The 17,343-nt window shown below is 37.8% G+C and overlaps 1 protein-coding gene across 1 annotated transcript in view; it reads right to left on the reverse strand.

Moving 5' to 3' along the window:
- The window catches only part of CPED1 (cadherin like and PC-esterase domain containing 1), a 411,868-nt gene that overhangs the window by 35,998 nt on the left and 358,527 nt on the right, over positions 1 to 17,343 (reverse strand). Inside the window, exon 17 of the mRNA XM_044678790.1 lies at positions 8,544 to 8,680. Within this exon, the coding sequence (XP_044534725.1) occupies positions 8,544 to 8,680 (137 nt within the window). The remainder of the gene's footprint in view (positions 1 to 8,543; positions 8,681 to 17,343) is intronic.

Raw genomic sequence — 17,343 nt, forward strand, 5'->3', positions numbered from 1 at the left:
TTGAGAATAGAGATGGACAGAAATCATTGTTCAGACAAAGGACCTTTTGGGGTTTGGTAATGACTGGTTGCCAGGGCTTAATGAATGGCCTGGGCCCCTCAAAGTCCTCTCTGAACCCAGCTTCCTATCGGGGAGACAACAATGGTGGTCAGCTTCAGATTTAACTTAACTGAAGCTTAATAGAGTTGTTTCCCCAAATTATCCCCTCTCACCCTCAACACTATCCAAGTATTCTCAAGGAATTCTGATCTGACTGTGAATCTCTCAAAAGGGTTGGTTTATTACAACAGTTTCAAGGAAGGGTTAGGCTAATGGGATCAGGAAATCCTATTCTAACACACAGGAAGTTTGGAGTCTCTTTGACCTAGTCAAGTCAATGGCTTCAAATGTTCTTCTTCCTCTAATCTGTCAGCTAATCTACCTAAAAACAGGTTGCAAATGTCTCTCTTTGGAAGGCACAGGTAGGGTAAAGTCTTCAGGCTGTCTCAGTGAGCTTTCCGGGTTGAAAACCCCTCTAGCTACTGTATATATCAAGACAGCCTCTTTGATGGTTGTTTAAGAGAAAACCAGGAACACTTTCAGATCTTCAGGCACAAGGGAAAGATTGGGAAAGTTTCAGGTATTGAATCCTGAGGTGAGGTGAAAGTCCTCCATGTTACACCAAGTCCAGAGACAAAGTCCCTCCTCCAGTTCTATTTCCCACAAGCCTCTGTTGCTCCTTCCAATTGTCACTCCTACCCTTCTAGCCTCCAAAAATCTCCTTTCTGTGCCAAGCTTTTCCTACAATGACCACTATTTCTCATCTAACATTATATTTGTGTTCCATGGAGACAGTCATCACAAAATAAGCAGTAGAATGAAAACTTCCAGTAGAAAAAAGGTTTTTGAGGTCAGGGATAGCACCAGAGAACCCATCTCCTCTTGAGGGGGATCTCCTTTTGGAGAGATCTAATTGTTAGGAATTTGTTCTTGTTTTACTGTCATAGCCTTTCTTTTCTAAAATTCTTAAAGGCATCAGGCTAGTCAGGTAGCCTCAAAAAAGTGTTTATGGTAGTGATTAAAAATATAAGAATACCTTACCTTACCCAATGTTCACAAACAATGTGAGTATAAACTAATGTTTCCTATATCAAATCATCTTTTAAATGCACTATTAGGGGATTGCTAATTAAGGGAAACTTTTTGGTTAATACTTTTGTAAAGAAAATAATTCTGCCTTGACTCATCTATCTCATGAACTAGAAGTTCCAATTAAGATACTTTTGTTTAAAACAAAACATTTATGCTTAGCATTTTTCCCATATGTAATCTGTATGTGCACATATGGCTGCAGAACCATTTTGAGAATGATTCTGACTAACCTTGATTAAATTAATTAATTTGGTTTTCCTGGATGACTGTGCGTATAACTATTTTTTATACTGCAAAGATGAAACAGTCTGATCGTTTTACTGAAAGCTCCATGGCAGAACTTAAACACAGAGTACCATTACCATTCCATAATGATGAAAGCATCATCACTAACAAAAAATGTATGATGTCCTTGGCACATGCTAGGCAGTGCCATACAGCTGAGTGTTCCTCAAAGACAAGTTCTGTGTTCACAAAGAGACAACTCTAATAAAAAATACATCATATAATACAATTTAAAAAATAAATATTAATGCTTTACTTTTCTGCTGGGTTCCTGTTAAATTAGAATTTATCTGCTTATTTCCTCTTTGGAATAAGAATGTGATTCCTGGGGGTATTTGGTTCAGTGCAACTAAGTCTCCTTCCTATTGAACCCAGGAGACCTTGTTCATAAAGAAGAGAATTTCAAGATATTTATGAATATCCTTGGTAGACAAGAGAAGTTTTAAAGCAGTGTTAATTCTTACAACATTTTTTAGAGATAAGCAGGGTCAGTTATGTGTATTTTGCATATGAGGACATTTAGGAACAGAGGTTAAACTTGGCAGGGTCTTATAGCAAATAAAGGGGAAGGAATTGAAATAAGAACCCATATGTTCTGGAATCTAATATAGTGGTCTAGTCACCACACATCCCATATATAACATTCAGCTTTCTCAGTATCATTTATTTTATTGATTTTTTTTGGCATTTCAGTAAAATGCATATCTTTCTTGTTTTTCTTACTTCTTGCAGACTAATTAACATGTGAAGTACTTAACATGAGAATATTTCTAGCATTTGATGGTTTCAAGGGTATATCATAAATCCAGTTTGTGTAATATTTTTTGCAAGTATTATATCATACGAATGGCTATCTTCATCCCCCATACTCATGTGTGGCAGGAGTAAGCAGGAGAACCCTTGACAGTTTTTTGAGTTCCCTAATCTATCTGATGAAATTACTTTGTTAGAAGAGGGTACTTCCCAGGCAACTAGATATACATTTCAGTTCCCAGCTAAAAAGACACAGTAAATTGTTGATTAATCTGGAACGACTGGGGCTATGTTAAATATGGCTAGAGATTCCTCCAATAAGACTCCATTTCCCTGACTCTCAGTTGACTATCATTCGATGCAACCCAGCTAGGGCCCAGAGCTCATTCGATGGGAGGCCTCCTTGTTACAAAAGTAATCTTAGTAAGTAATTCAGAAGGGATCATCAAATTGGATAGAGGACCATCTTAGCACCCTTGCTACACACCAGCATGCTATATCTAGCCAAAGTGAGCATCTTGCCATCTTCCCTGCTACTGCCACTTTCTCTATACAGGCATTCCTCTTTTTGTTGGGCTTCACAGATATTGTATGTATGTGTGTATTTTTAATAAATTGAAGGTGTGTGGCGACCTGTGTTAAGCAAGCATATTGGTGCTGTTTTTCCAACAGTATGTGCCCACATCATGCCTCTGTATCACATTTTGGCAATTCAAAACATTTTCAACATTTTATATTTGCTATGGTGATTTGTGGTCAGGGATTGTTGATGTTATAATTAGAATTGTTTTGGGCAACCACGAACCATGTCCATATAAGATGATGAACTTAATCAATAAATGTTTTATGTGTTCTGACTCCTCCACTGATCAGCCATGTCTCATCTCTCTTCCTCTCCTCAGGCCTCCCTAGTGTAATAGGTATAGGCTGTAAAAGTTTAAAAGCAGATTTGGGTAAGCATGTTAGAGAAAGCCTTTGCTGGAAGTCATGGACATTCTGAATGGAATGCAGGGGGTAGGGAGGCTGCTGAGCTCTGAGGGGTTCAGAGCAGAAGTGCAATCTGCAGTCCCTTTTTGACCTGGGATCTGGGAGAGTGGTGAAGGTTCAAAAGGCAGAAGACATCAATCCTGCAAGTCAACTCTGAGTAGGGAAGTGGCCTGTGATCTGGTGGACAGTCTGCAGACATCTCTCCCTCCTGGTTACTTTGGATCATCGGCTGTGGAGGAGTTGGTTCCTGGTATCCTGAAAACATCTCTGGAACAGTTGTGAAACCCCAAATCCAAGCCCTCTTCCTCAGGTCCTTAGCCAAGCTGTCAAAACCTGGCAGAAGCCAGGTTGGCTAAGGAACTTACCCCTTTGACTCCAGGCCTGGGTAGTTAGTCATATCTTCACCTAACCCCCTTTCTATCCCCTCATATTATAATTAAACTGTTTCCCTGTGTGTTTTTCTAGTACTTTAAAGTCCTCATTGTGTATATTTAATACTCTGAAGTTATTCCAGGCTGGGTGGGGCAGGGTGACAGTCAGGCTTAACTGCCATTTCTGTCAATGGTCATTTCCCTTATAGTTAAACCTGGTTCCCTGGCTTGTAAAGTCTTACCCATTGTCCCTTCCTGTCTCATATCCACCCTACTGAGCCCAAATTTAATATTTAAGTCAACTCCCCTGGTTTTCCCCATAATACTAGTCTCAGAGACACAATATTGAAGAATATTTCATAAACTTAGTTGAAAAATGACAGCAGGGATTGAGATGATTGACTCCAATTTTGAAAGAAGTTCTACTGTAGGTTAAACACTACCAACTGGTATCACATACTACAAAGAAATATTTTTTGAAAGGGAGAGCCAATCAATGTAGCAAACTTCATTGTTGTCTTATTTTAAGAAATTGCCACAGCCACCCACATTCAACAGCCACCACTCTGGTGAGTCAGCAGCCATCAACAATGAGGCAATGCCCTCCATCAGCAAAAGATTACAATTTACTAAAGGCACAGATGATGATTAACATTTATTAAACTATTTTTAATTAAGATATGCATGTTGTTTTTTAGATATAATACTATCATGATTTAATAAACTTTAATATATATGTAAATATAAGTTTTACACACACTGAGAAACAGAAAAAGTGTGTGACTCACATTATTTAAATATTCACATCATTGTGGTGGTCTGAAACCAAATCTGCATATTTCTGAGGTATGCCAATACCAGGAACAGCAACACTTTAGGCAAAGACCTCCAAAAGTCTGGAGCACTCCATCCATGAAGACAAACTTTTTTGACTTGCACTGGATTGGAGACAGCTGAATTGAACAGCTATCTTTTTTTTTACCCTTATTGTCATCTGTGTTTTCATCTTTCATACTCCAAGCTGATTTCAGAAGAAAAGACCAATGCTTCATCCTATCCAGCCATCTGACGAGAGTACCAGAGCCCAGCAGTCCTGATGCTTCTCTTTTATCCATTTTCTCTATTTCTCTCCATTTTTTTACATTTGGTATAGGAACTGAGACTTAACTTCTATACTAATGAAACCTGTGGTGAGTGGGGAAACTTCTGCTACCAATCCAATCATCACCTTAGCTGTAACATAGCCTTAGAAGGTTGTGCAGAGCACTTTACAAGTTAAATGACTTGTCTAAGGTCACACAGCCAGTATGAGTATGAGGGGTGCCTGGAATTCATATCTTACTGGCCCTTGAAGCTACTCTTTCTATGCCCTACATAATTCTTCTTTCTTGGAAAGCATTAATTAAATTAATATTACTATTGTTACTGGAAAGGCTTGGGCAACTAACTTACTTCCCTACTGTTCTACTCATAATCATGCTGGCTGCCTGAAACAAGGTTAAATTTTCTATGATGTGTTATATTCCCATTACTTCCCTTCACTTCCACTAAGGACCAACCAAAGTAGCCTGCTTGCTGCCCTCCTTCATACCATCTCCCTGCCTTTGCATAAGCTATCCATGACTAGAATGTATTCCCTCTTCACCTCCACCGTTTAGGGTTCCTTCAAAAGTTAGCTCAGGTACCACCTTCGATTGTTTTTGCTGTTCATTCATTTTTATCATGTCCAACTCTTCGTGACCCCATTTATGGTTTTCTTGGCAAAGATACTGGAGTGGTTTTATAGATGAAGAAACTGAGGCAAATAGGGTTGTGACTTGCCTAGGGTCACACAGTGTTAGGCCAGATTTAAACTCAGGAAGATAATTCTTCTCGACTCCAGGTCTAGTGTTCTATCTATAGTGCCACCTAGAACTATCTTCTACATGAAATTTTTCTTGTCCCCCTCATCTATTATAGGGCCACATCCTCCTGAAATTTCCTTATATTTATTTTTTGTGTTACCCAGGTTTCAGGCCTTCAGTGTTTTGTGTGCTACTGTTTAGGAATGCCTCTGGATTGGTAGAGAGACAACCTTACGTGACTATGTGAGGAATTGGAGATAGTTCAAGAAATCTGAAAAGAGATCTTTATTCCTTTTTCAAGAGAGATACATGTGGTTCTAGACTCTTTTCAGGAAGAGACCAATGGAAATAGAGAAAAGATTTGCAAAATGAGGAATGGCACCTCACTCAGTCTCTGACTTTTTAATTGACTTCCCTAGAGACTTTAAGGAATTTCCTCTTAGATGAGATGAAGCCCTCTCTCTTAGTAGGGTAAAAGATGTCTTTGGTCCTCAGTTTCTTCATGTAGATGACATAATCTAAGGTCCATTCCAGCTTTAGATCTATGATTTTATGAACATTTTTTGGAGTGATATAGTTCAATTTCTGAAGTTAGGAAATTTCATATTCTTCAAAGAATAATTATTGCTATGATTTTCAGAGCTCCCCCAACCACAACCTGCTTTTCTACCACATCTATTATTATGTTTCTCTCATTTTAAATGAAGAGGGCTCACTCTTTTTGGAGAAGAAAGTCAAATAGAAAGTTATTCCCGCTTCTGCTTTCCCCACTATACTAATCATATTTTAGAAACCACTACCACAAATTTCTGGTCAGTCTAATGTCACAAACTACTTTTGAAGGAAAGACATTCACTATGTGATAGTGTAAGATTAAAGTACATTTTGGATGATCATACATAAAATCTGTAAATTTTTCTGAGCTCAAAGTACTGAAAAAAGCTAATTCTTTCTCACTTAGGATGACCAACTTATAATACGAATAGACTCCTTTTAACCAAAAATCTATAGACAGTAGACTCAATATTAGAGACAGAAATAACCTTTCATCAGAGGTCAGCAAACTTTGACCTGTAGGTCAAATCTGGCTTGCCATTTGTTTTCATAGTATAGTTTGCCAGTCTCTTGTCCTTTTGTCTAATCTCTTCATTTTACAGATGAACAGATTGATATTCAGAGAGGTTAACTGACTCATTATTCAAAATAACTTTCCTAATTTAAGACAGCCCTGAGACTGTCTCATTCTGGAGCTGTTAACAAGTAAAAACAATAATAATAATAATAGCAAGCATCTCAACTGAAAGATTTCAAGAGAGAGCAGTGTATAGAAGGGTCTGGCATGCTATGGTACATAGGTCATGAAGAGTTGGACATGATTGAACAACTGAACAAAATAAAAATTAAGATTTACAAAATATTTTACAAATACTATCTCATTTGATCATAATTGCAATCGAATCTTACCTTTGTAATTATCTTCTATAGTTCTTTCTTTAGTCTCTGTCTCTGTCTCTGTCTCTGTCTCTCTCTCTCTCTCTCTCTGTCTCTGTCTCTGTCTCTACCCCTATCCCTAACAAGTAGTGGATTTTTCAAGAATTAAGAGAAAAGATGTGGAATGAAGAGAATATAACTTAAGGGCTGTTAGATCATTCAAATCACAAAGAGTAAAAAGTCAAATTATAAAACTAATTATACACAATTACATTTTTTTTTTGCAACATACCTGAAGTACTTTGTAGGGCCAGATGTTGATTTTTTTCTTATTTTGTAAATTAACAAGTTGAACGTTATTAATTTTTGAAGTAATCTATCCAGTCACCCAGGTCACTGAGTATGAATGCCAAATCTAATTACTCTCAGATAATCTGTTCACATGTAATTTACTTGATAATGCTCTAAGCCAAGGTATTTTTTTAAGTTTCTGATGAAATTTTGTGAAAGTCCCAAATGTGAAGACCATAACAATTTCCAATGTTCCCACTGTTACATTTCTGAAATTTTTGGTCGGTGCTGTCTGTATGTATCATGGTGGATGACTTGGCAAAAAGCACCACCAGCAAGGATGAGGCCACTTATGTTTTGGTCTATTGGTTGAAATTTGGGTCTTTGGATTGAGGTCTGCAGGAAAATGCTGTAGTGGGAGTGGTCCAAAAGCTATCTTTCTATTTTCTTTTTTCCCCTAAGCTATTTGTTCTCAAAAATATGGATGGGTTTGCAGTCCTGATCTCTTTTCATGTATCAAAAGGGATTTTGAGTATTAATTACTGTTTCCAATTTTCTATATAAAGGAGAGCTTACAAACAACTAAAAAGACCAAAAAGAAACCAAAAACTGTGAAAATGTGGAGAAGGATGTATTACTTACTTTAGGTCAAAATGCATCTCAGTCTGTGTGCCCGATTCACTAATTAGAGATGTCTGTCAAATGCTACACAGTCAAAGCATGCCTATCAAGAAGAGTGTATTTCCAAGAAATCAGCTTAGAAGCCTCACTAAAGGAAAATTCAGTCTAGTGAGGTCCATGCGAGACCTGCCTAGGAATGTGAAAGAAGATCAGTAAGGTTAGTATGCAAGAGCAATGCCATGCATTCAGTATATAGTAGGAGAAATGAGATTTGCAAGCGGAACCATGTGGTTTCTTGTGCTAAACTACAGATGTCAGTTTTAATAGCAATGTCTACTACAGTAGCTGCAGTTGAGGAACTCAGTTGCTCCATATTGCCAAATCTAGTCAAAGTGGCAAGCTCCCGCAATTGATTTCATGCTGAAATGGCAGCGTGGAAATAGAGCAGTTGGGAAATGGGGGTGTAGTTTCAATATTATCTGTGTCTAGCAATAAAAGCTTAATTTCCAATCTTTGAAGAAATGGGTTAGGAATTTTTAAGGATCTCTCTTGATGACATATATATATATATGCACATATATATACACATATCTATCTATCTATGAATCATAGCACCAATCTGTTTTATTGGTACACATTGAAAAACAAAGCTATACATGTGAGAATAAAAACAATGCTGTGACTTCTGGTGCCATAATGAGAATGGTAATTCACGTTTTTCTAGTGTTTTAGAGTTAGCAAAGTGCTTTCCTATGAAAGTGAAGTCATTAGGGTATGTTTTTGTGCTACAGGTAGAACAAATAAATGGGTTTCTGCAATTGTGACCTACCTTTCTTCCACTCAGACAGTGTTGAAGTTGATTCTTTGACAGGACACTGTATTGGCAGTTATGAGGCTGCCATGTTATTTCTCTCCAGTCACAGGTTCTGTTGTCTGAACAGCTAAGGCATGGTACAATCCACTGTCCTGGGTGGGGAAAAAGTTAAACTTCTTTTACATCTTCTTTCTCTTAATGGAATTTTTGTTTTGTTCTAGAATTTATTTCTAGCTCATTTTTTGTCAATTTATTCAACAATTTTTATGTATACATATGTAAAATGTCCCATGCATTGTACATGCACAAATATATTACAATATTACCCTGTGAGAATTGTGCAGATGCTTTGGATAAATTGATTTCATCTACAGTGTTGGTAGATGAATAAGGGGATTAGAAATGCTTTTCTATGCTGTTTTTCCCCCTATTTTCACTTTTGTAAGCAGAGTGAATGAAATTAAAATATTTTCTAAATAGTTATTAATCTTTTTCTTCATGGAAGACATTTATGCTTTCCCACTTCACCCCACCACCCAGTCCAGTTCTGGTTTTTCATTTGTATAGGGAACTCCTAATGTGGAAACTCTCTTTGATTTCAGATTTTCTGATTTTAGATCTTTGCAGATCTGAAATTCCATATATTTATCTATAAACCAAAATGTTTCTTAGGGAGTTGCCTTGGATGGAGAGAAGTTTAGTGAATGAAAGTAGACCTTGAGCCATTACTTTTCTAACTCTGTACGTCCTTTATTCATTTTGCCATACTAGCTCCTCATACTGAGGCATATTATGTTATAGGAATATGAGGTACAAGGGAGATATAGATGTATAATGATGGTGATGAAGTGTATCTATCTATGATCTCCTTAGCTGCTGTTGGTGGGAGGAACACCTATTCCTGTCACCCTGACTGCTATTGTAAGTTATCCCCTTTCCAGATCCAACCTGGGGTTGGATAAACTAGTATTGGGCTATTGATCTGCCTTGGATAATGTTCAGGATCTGACTGCGTTTGACTTCCTTCCCAAGGGCCATGATAGAAAGACCACTCAGGAAGGTATTTGTTGTTGAACACTCTTTTATCTATAAATCAGAAAAGGATAACAAAGTCAAGGATTGGGGATTGGAAACCCTATTGATCTGTTATCTTTAAACTAATTAACAATCTGGACTGGAGGCTATTGATCAGGTGGAAGCTGGAGATTTCACCTCTCCTCTACCTCCAGCTGGACCTGACCACAGCCAAGCCAGAGAATAGGGAGGCTATTGCTGCAGATGTATTGATGGTATTTATTCTCTCAGCTCTCTTATCACCAGTGTTGGTGATTCACTAGCTCTCTTAGTCTATCAGGAAATAGATTCAGGTTATTTCCTACCCTCTTCTTCTTAAACCACCTGGCAACCCTTCAACCATCCTTCCAGTCACCCACTGCCCAGATTGAACCACAGAGGTTGGCAGAGATCTGTGATCTGCAGTTCTCAGCCTCTGAATCTTGAGACTTCAGACCAGAGACTTTTCAGTCCGATGACTTCAGTATGGAGACCTCCCTCAAAGTGGCTGTGAGGGGTATTTATAGGGTGAGGCCAAACGAAGTTTGCCTCTGGCTCACGGCACCTGGGAACATTCTGAGACTTTCAACTGCCATCCCTGCTAGTCAAGGTGACATCCATCTCTTCCCAGATTATTGAATATAACAATTATATCAATAATAACATAACAATAGTCATAATCAAATGGAGTTTTAAATTTGTAATATTGTCCTTTTCCTTTTCCCCCACAATTATTTATTAACTAAACCCTTGTTTAAGCTAGAAATTACTACCCATAGAATGTTTTATCAATCCTATCTTTGACCTTGGAGACTGCTATAATCCAGACCAATGTCTCAGAGTGAACAGTATAATGATAATTACAAATTGAATCAATTTTTTGCTTTGCTTTTCAATATCTGGTTTAATTTTCAGTATTTAGTTTAGTTCTTCAGTTATCAAAAAGTGGGTGAAGTTCATCCCTCATCACCTGTGTGACCATGCACAAGTCACTTAAACTATTGCTGTCTGCTTCTTTTTTCTTTATTAATCTCATAATTTTTATTTATTTTTAAATTTATTTTAAAAATATTTTTCCATGTTTCCATGATTCATTTTCTGTCCCTTCCTCCTCCCTCCCTTTCAGTGGGTTTTACAAATGTTATCACTTGATACCTATTTCCATATTATTTATTTTTGCTTTAGAGAGATCTTTTAAAGCCAAAATCCCAAATCACATACCCATATATACATGTGACAACTGATGTCATATATTCTTCTTTTGCATTTCTGCTCCCATAGTTCTCTCAATGTGGATAGCATTCTTTTACTTAAGGCCTTCAGAAGTATAGATCACAATGCATCATTGCCTTTTCTTCCTGTGTGAATATCACAGACCACCTTAGGAGATTTACTCAGTGCATCATTTCCTATTTCATAGGACCATAACAATTGGACTATCCATTTATCTCTTGCTCTTGCTGAATTAGACATTTGCTGAATGATTTCTTTTAAGTTATTGCTTGTTCATAGGCCACAAAAACAATTTTTTTCCTTTATTGAACTGTGTCTCGTGCAATTTTGATTCTATAAAGACTATGGCAAGAATATGGGGAGAATTTTTATGGTAGAATGGCAGGCTTTTCTATTGGGGAATATCCTAAGATTGGTAAAAGTACAAAACAACAATTGTACAAGAAACCAAGCCATTCCCCAATTGACAAATAGTCAAGGAATGTGAATAGGCAGTTTTCAGATGAAGAATTAAAACTATCAATAATCATATGAAAAAGTGTTCTAAATCTCTCCTAATTAGAGAAATACAAATCAAAACAACTCTTAGGTACCACCTCATACCTAGCAGATTGGCCAATATGACAACAAAGGAAAGTGATGAATGTTGGAAGGGACATGGCAAAATTGGGACACTAATGCATTGCTGGTGGAGTTGTGAATTAATCCAACCATTCTGGAAAGCAATTTGGAATTATGCACGAAGGGCTTTAAAAGAATGCATGCCCTTTGATCCAACAATACCACTACTAGGTTTGTAACTCAAAAAGATAATAAGGAAAAATACCTGTACAAAAATATTCATAACTTCACTCTTTGTGGAGGCAAAAAATTAGAAAACAAGTGGTTGTCCATCGATTGGGGAATGGCTGAACAAATTGTGGTATATGGTAGTGATGGAATACTATTGTGCTATAAGGAATGATGATCTGGAGTATTTCTGTATGAACTGGGAGAACCTCAATGAACTGGTGCAAAGTGAGGTGAGCAGAAGCAAGAGAACATTGTACACAGGAAGTAAAACACTGTGGAACAATACAATGTAATGGACTTTGCTACTAGTAGCAGTGCAGTAATCCAGGGTACTTCTGAAGGACTTAAGTAAAAGAATGCTATCTACATTGAGAGAAATAACTTTGGAAGCAGAAATGCAAAAGAAGAACATATGACATCAATTGTCACATTATATATGGGTATGTGATTTGGGATTTTGGCTTTAAAAGATCTCTCTAAAGCAAAAATAAATAATATGGAAATAGGTATCAAGTGATAACATTTGTAAAACCCAGTGAATTGCTTGTCGGCTCTGGGAAAGGGAGGAAAGAGGGAGGGTCAGAAAAATGAATCATGGAAACATGGAAAAATATTTTTAAAATAAATAAAAATTATGAGAATAAAGAAAAAAGAAGCAGACAGAAATAGTTTAAGTGACTTGTGCATGGTCACACAGGTGATGAGGGGTGAACTTCAATTCTAATGTTTGTTTTCTGTGTCATTCCACCATTTTCCCATGTTCTTCTTACTTGTTTCTAGGTTTGGTTTATTTCATTATTTTTGTTGAAATAAAATACTGTTCTTAGGCTTGCCATAGCCTCTCTGTCAACAGAAGAGGTTTCTCTCTGGAGGCCCGCTAGTCAAATCCCTCTTGACTAGAATCAACCAACATCTCCAAATTAAGGGGAAAAAAGTACAACACAGTTGGCGAATGAAACTGAGCTCTCCTTCTTCCTCCTTTTCAATTCTGGGTTCACTTCATTGTCCATCTGAAGTGCCTATCCCAGATGTATACTAATGAATTAACTCAGTGGACCAGCTTCCCAGCCTCGTGTTATAGTCCAAATCATAGGCAGCTTTCATCTATTTCATTTTTCCTGGATAAATTGTTAGAATAGTCTCTTTTGTGAAGAAACCTATCTTATTAAGGAATTCCTATAGTGCATTATGGTTAAAGCAAGCAGCATACTATCATAAGCCAGCAGGAGTTACTAAAAGACCTCACCAACTTGGTCCCTTTTCCATTACATCAATGCAAATTGTATCTGTAATGACAATGGCAAATAATTCTGGTAAGAACCAATCTCCTTTTTTATGCATCACTAATAATCTGTGTTTAAAGACTTATTTTCTTCCAAGATTATATTTCTCAATGAAAATGTACAATAATACTAACATATGGGCAAGAAACTCCTTTAGGAAGAAGGGCCATCAAGACTGTATTTTTCTTTACAGAGTCCAGTGCTTTTGGGGGAGTAATTAAAAACAAATTTTTTTTAAGGCAATGTGGTATGGTATAGAGGAGAGAGAGCTAGTCTCAGAATCTGGAAGACTTAGATTCAAGTTTAGTCTTTGAGGTAGCACCTAGGTAGCTCAGTAGATTAAGAGCCAGACCTACAGATGGGAGGTCCTGGGTTCAGATGTTGCCTCAGACATTTCCTAGCTGGGTGACCCTGGGCAAGTCACTTAATCCCCATTGCCTAGTGTGGAAAAATTGCACAGAAAGGATTTGGAATGTTGGAGAGAAGAATTGATTGACAATGAAGGCAGTTGGAAGGGGGAGGGGAGAGACTTGAGAGAGTAACAGTTGCTCTCTGAAAATACTCTTTCCTAGACCTCAGGATTGGAGGGATCTCTGTCTGCCTCTCAGGATAGAAACGACCTCTATTCCTGGGATTTTCCCAACTGTTTTCTCTACCTGGATTTCTGTGGATTGTGCCATTGAACAAAAGGATTTAAAGGGGGCTGCTTGAACTGTAACTCCTGTTTCTAGGGGTACCAGCCTGGAGAGACAGGCTAAACCAGTCCTGAAGATCAGAATCTCCTTTCCTCTTGTTGTCTACTGCTAAAGACTTTGAACTTAAGAAAACCAGCATAGATACAGCATAAAATAGGAAGAAGGAAAACCTCCATAAGCCTGTGAGTACTGAGCTCAGCTCAAATAGGAGAGAGGCTTGAACCCATTCTGTGCTTTAGGTTTAGGGCAATGCCTACTTCCCTCTATCCAGATCCCTTCCCTTTAGGATTAAACCAACTTTAGTTAAATAAATGCAGTCAATCTTTGTAAGGATGAAGGGGGCCAGAAGGGAGAAAGGGTTTCTAAAGGGAGAAGGTGCTGTGTAATCTCAAGTTAAGCCAAATCTTGAGGTGCCCATCATTGCCTTCTCCCCAGATGGGTCTGCCCAGAAGGAGACATCAAGGAAGTTCAGACAATAAGCGAAGACCTGAACAAAAGGCTATCTCAAATTCCTTTGGTGTCTTTATCTTGTTCAGGCCTCAGCTGCCCCTCCATCTTCACCCTACTCTAGTGAGTCAGAGAGAAAGCTGCCATAGCCTCTCTGTCAATGGAAGAGGTTTCTCTCTTGAAGCTCGCTAGTCAAATCCCTCTTGACTAGAATCAACCAATATCTCGTAGGAGGGGACCCTTTTCTGTTAAAAACAACAAGCTATTCTGTCTAGTTCTCTGCCAGAGGACTAGCAGGGCAGGGAGAAGCCATGGGCTCCCAGATCAGTCAGTTAGGGTTGCTCTGAGGGTTAACTAATCAACACTCTTGGCCAACCATAGTAACACCATCCCAGGGTTTCCCTTTCTGATTTACCCTTTGTGAAAAGAGTTTTCTTACACTAGTTCTTATCACTCTTCTACCTTGGAATCAATACGCAATATTGATTCTAAGATGGAAGGTAAAGATTAAAAAAAAGTTTGGGCTTTGAAATATATTATCCATGTGACCATGGACGTGTCACTTAACCTATCATTTCCCCCAAATACAAGTTGCACAGCAGTTGCTATCTATATTGACAGAGGGAAATTCTATTAAAGAGTTCACTACACTAAGGAAATCATTGACTCAACTCCAAACCAATCAACAGCTAAGACACAGTGGAAGAATATTGTATTTCTGTACCTTTTAGTGAGTGGGGGTGACTATAGAGATGGAATCTCCTATAATAAATTGTTTGTTCCCTTTTTCCATTTCTATTAAAGTTTCTCTTAGTGGTCTAGAGACTATGTCAAATGCCAAAACAATGCATATAATTGAGAGCAGTTATTCTAATGACTTCAACCTAAATTTGGTCAGTTCAATTTACATGTCGACACGGCCTGTTTGTGAGAATGCTTGATAATTTTCTTTCTTTTTTGACCAGATCTTTCTATAATGGGGGCAAATGTGTTCCTGCTAATGAGATATTATTTTGTAGAGCAGGATAATATTTCTCAAGGAACAAAGGACCAGGTTTCTATTAGGTGGTCTCTCCTGTCTTACAAACTCACACATACTAACTCTGCAGGCAGCAGCGCATTGTGCATGCAAACAGAGGGCCTCACTGGCCATTTGCCCCTCAGGCTGAAGAAACAAGCGGCCAGTTGCATGCACAATTAATCAAATATGAGTGCAATTAGTTTGTGGGCACAAAATTGCATGCACACTGACAAGAGGCCTGGTTGAATCTCTTTGAAAATTCATCCCAAATAGTTCATACTGGTATATATTTTTAAATCACTCTAAGTCCTTGCATTTTTATATTTGGTAATAATGCTTTTTATTATTGTGAATTAGTAATGCTCCTTGAAATAATCATCTGAATAACATCTGTAGGATTTGGGTTCCTTGTCATTATAAATGATACCAGCTCTTAACAGTTTGTGAAAGAATAGAAATATAAATTCTATGTTAAGTATCTGAGCATTGGGCAAAACAAAGCTGCACTTCCCAAAATAAAAGCCAACATGTGTGTTGGGAAATGACACTGTGAAGAATTAAAATGACCACTGTATTTTGGGAGATGTGCTAGTATTTGCAATTATTGCTTTATTTAGAAGAAGTGAAGTTTCAACTGGTTAGATATACTATCTTCGGGTAATGAAACCAGGAAAATGTGTAAGGGAAATTCACCACTTGGTCTTTATAAAATGTAAAATTGTAGAAGATATATCGTTGAATTTGTAGAAAACATAAAATGAAATTTAATTTCTATTGAGGAGAATGTGTTACATTCTATAATGAAGGCACTCTAAATTTACTTCCTTTCCCTGTTAAAATGGTTTTTCATAAAATGTTTCCAAATATTTCTCTTCTGTATAACCATAATTAGAACAACTTACATTAAGGGGAAACTCTCATACTAGGATTATTCCTTAAATTTCTATGTGCTTATTTTCATTATTTAATCAAGTGACATATTTTGGTCTTAGGTTGTAAAGTTAATTACATCATATGTTGAAGGTCAATCAGGAACTAAGCATGAGATAAGCACAATTATCCTAAAAGTTTGTTTAGCTGTTGGAAAATGAAATGACATTTTGGCAATGGCACCAATAGCCGAGTAAGGCAATGGATACCAATCAGACCAAATGGCTTTGCAATGTCTTCCCAACAAATTTGAACTGGTCAACAGTTCCACCAGGGTTCTGGAATCAACCGTGTGGTTAAGAGCATGTAAAGCTTCCTCCTGATTCCATTCAGAATGACCTCGCCTCTTTGGCAACAGGGGTTTCTTGTGTCAGGGAAACCTTTCTTCCCTGGTAGAAGTCTAATCTTCCTGGTAAACACTGCCAATTCTTGCCCTGATTTTCCTCTTAGCTTTTGTACTCTGAGGGGTCTGTGTTGTATACCGTCTGGGTCTAACTCAGTCCTCTGCACACAGGAAATGTTTGTTGAATGAATCAATGGGCAGCATCATGTTGTTATTCTAAATGAATATACCATTTGCTGGAGTGGAATTCGGAATAATCTAGGTCTTTCTTGGAGTCCATGGTCTCACAAGGGTTTAGTTACTGAAGAACCAAGAAAAGACAGGCAGTCTACCCCATGAGGCAGAGATGCTAAGAGAGCTTTGTGGATAGTTGATGAAAACCTACTATAATTTAAATGGACAGAAGGACCAGCTGATGGTCGAGGAATTCCAGTAATGTGACTTAGATTGTCTTGGTGGAGAAGCTATTGCCTTGATTTAGTAGCAGAAGTGGAATTATACAGCTTTGTGAGGGTCATAAATTGCCATCTGATGAAAATATTTAGCTGAACACATCAATGTCTCCTTTGGCTGTGTGTGTGAGCACACCTCACCGATCAGAGAATCACAAATCATACAGCACACTGCCTCTATCTCTCCCTCCTTTGACATTACTGTAATTCATTATTTAGAACATATGTTGGTGAATGGTAATCTGCACGTAGCTGGCATGGTTCAATTTATAAACTGTGCATGAGAAATTGCAATTTGTCTTACCCATTTAAAAAACTTATTGTTTCAAATTCAAGCTGTGGTGTGAAGTTCATGCCAAGGCTAGACTGACTTCTGAGTATTTTCTCAGATCTTTTGGATGAGAGGAGATGCACGAGGGGTCAGGGGGGCAGAGCAGTAACCATGGATCTAACCTTTCTCCCATGTACCTGACCCTGCAGCTTGAAATTAGCCTAACAACTTTCTTGCGTTTTACTGGAGAACTTCAATTGTAGTCTTGAACATGTAAACATTCTGGAGGGACATG

Source organism: Gracilinanus agilis, chromosome 5, assembly GCF_016433145.1.
Source record: "Gracilinanus agilis isolate LMUSP501 chromosome 5, AgileGrace, whole genome shotgun sequence".
Classification (NCBI taxonomy): Eukaryota; Metazoa; Chordata; class Mammalia; order Didelphimorphia; family Didelphidae; genus Gracilinanus; species Gracilinanus agilis.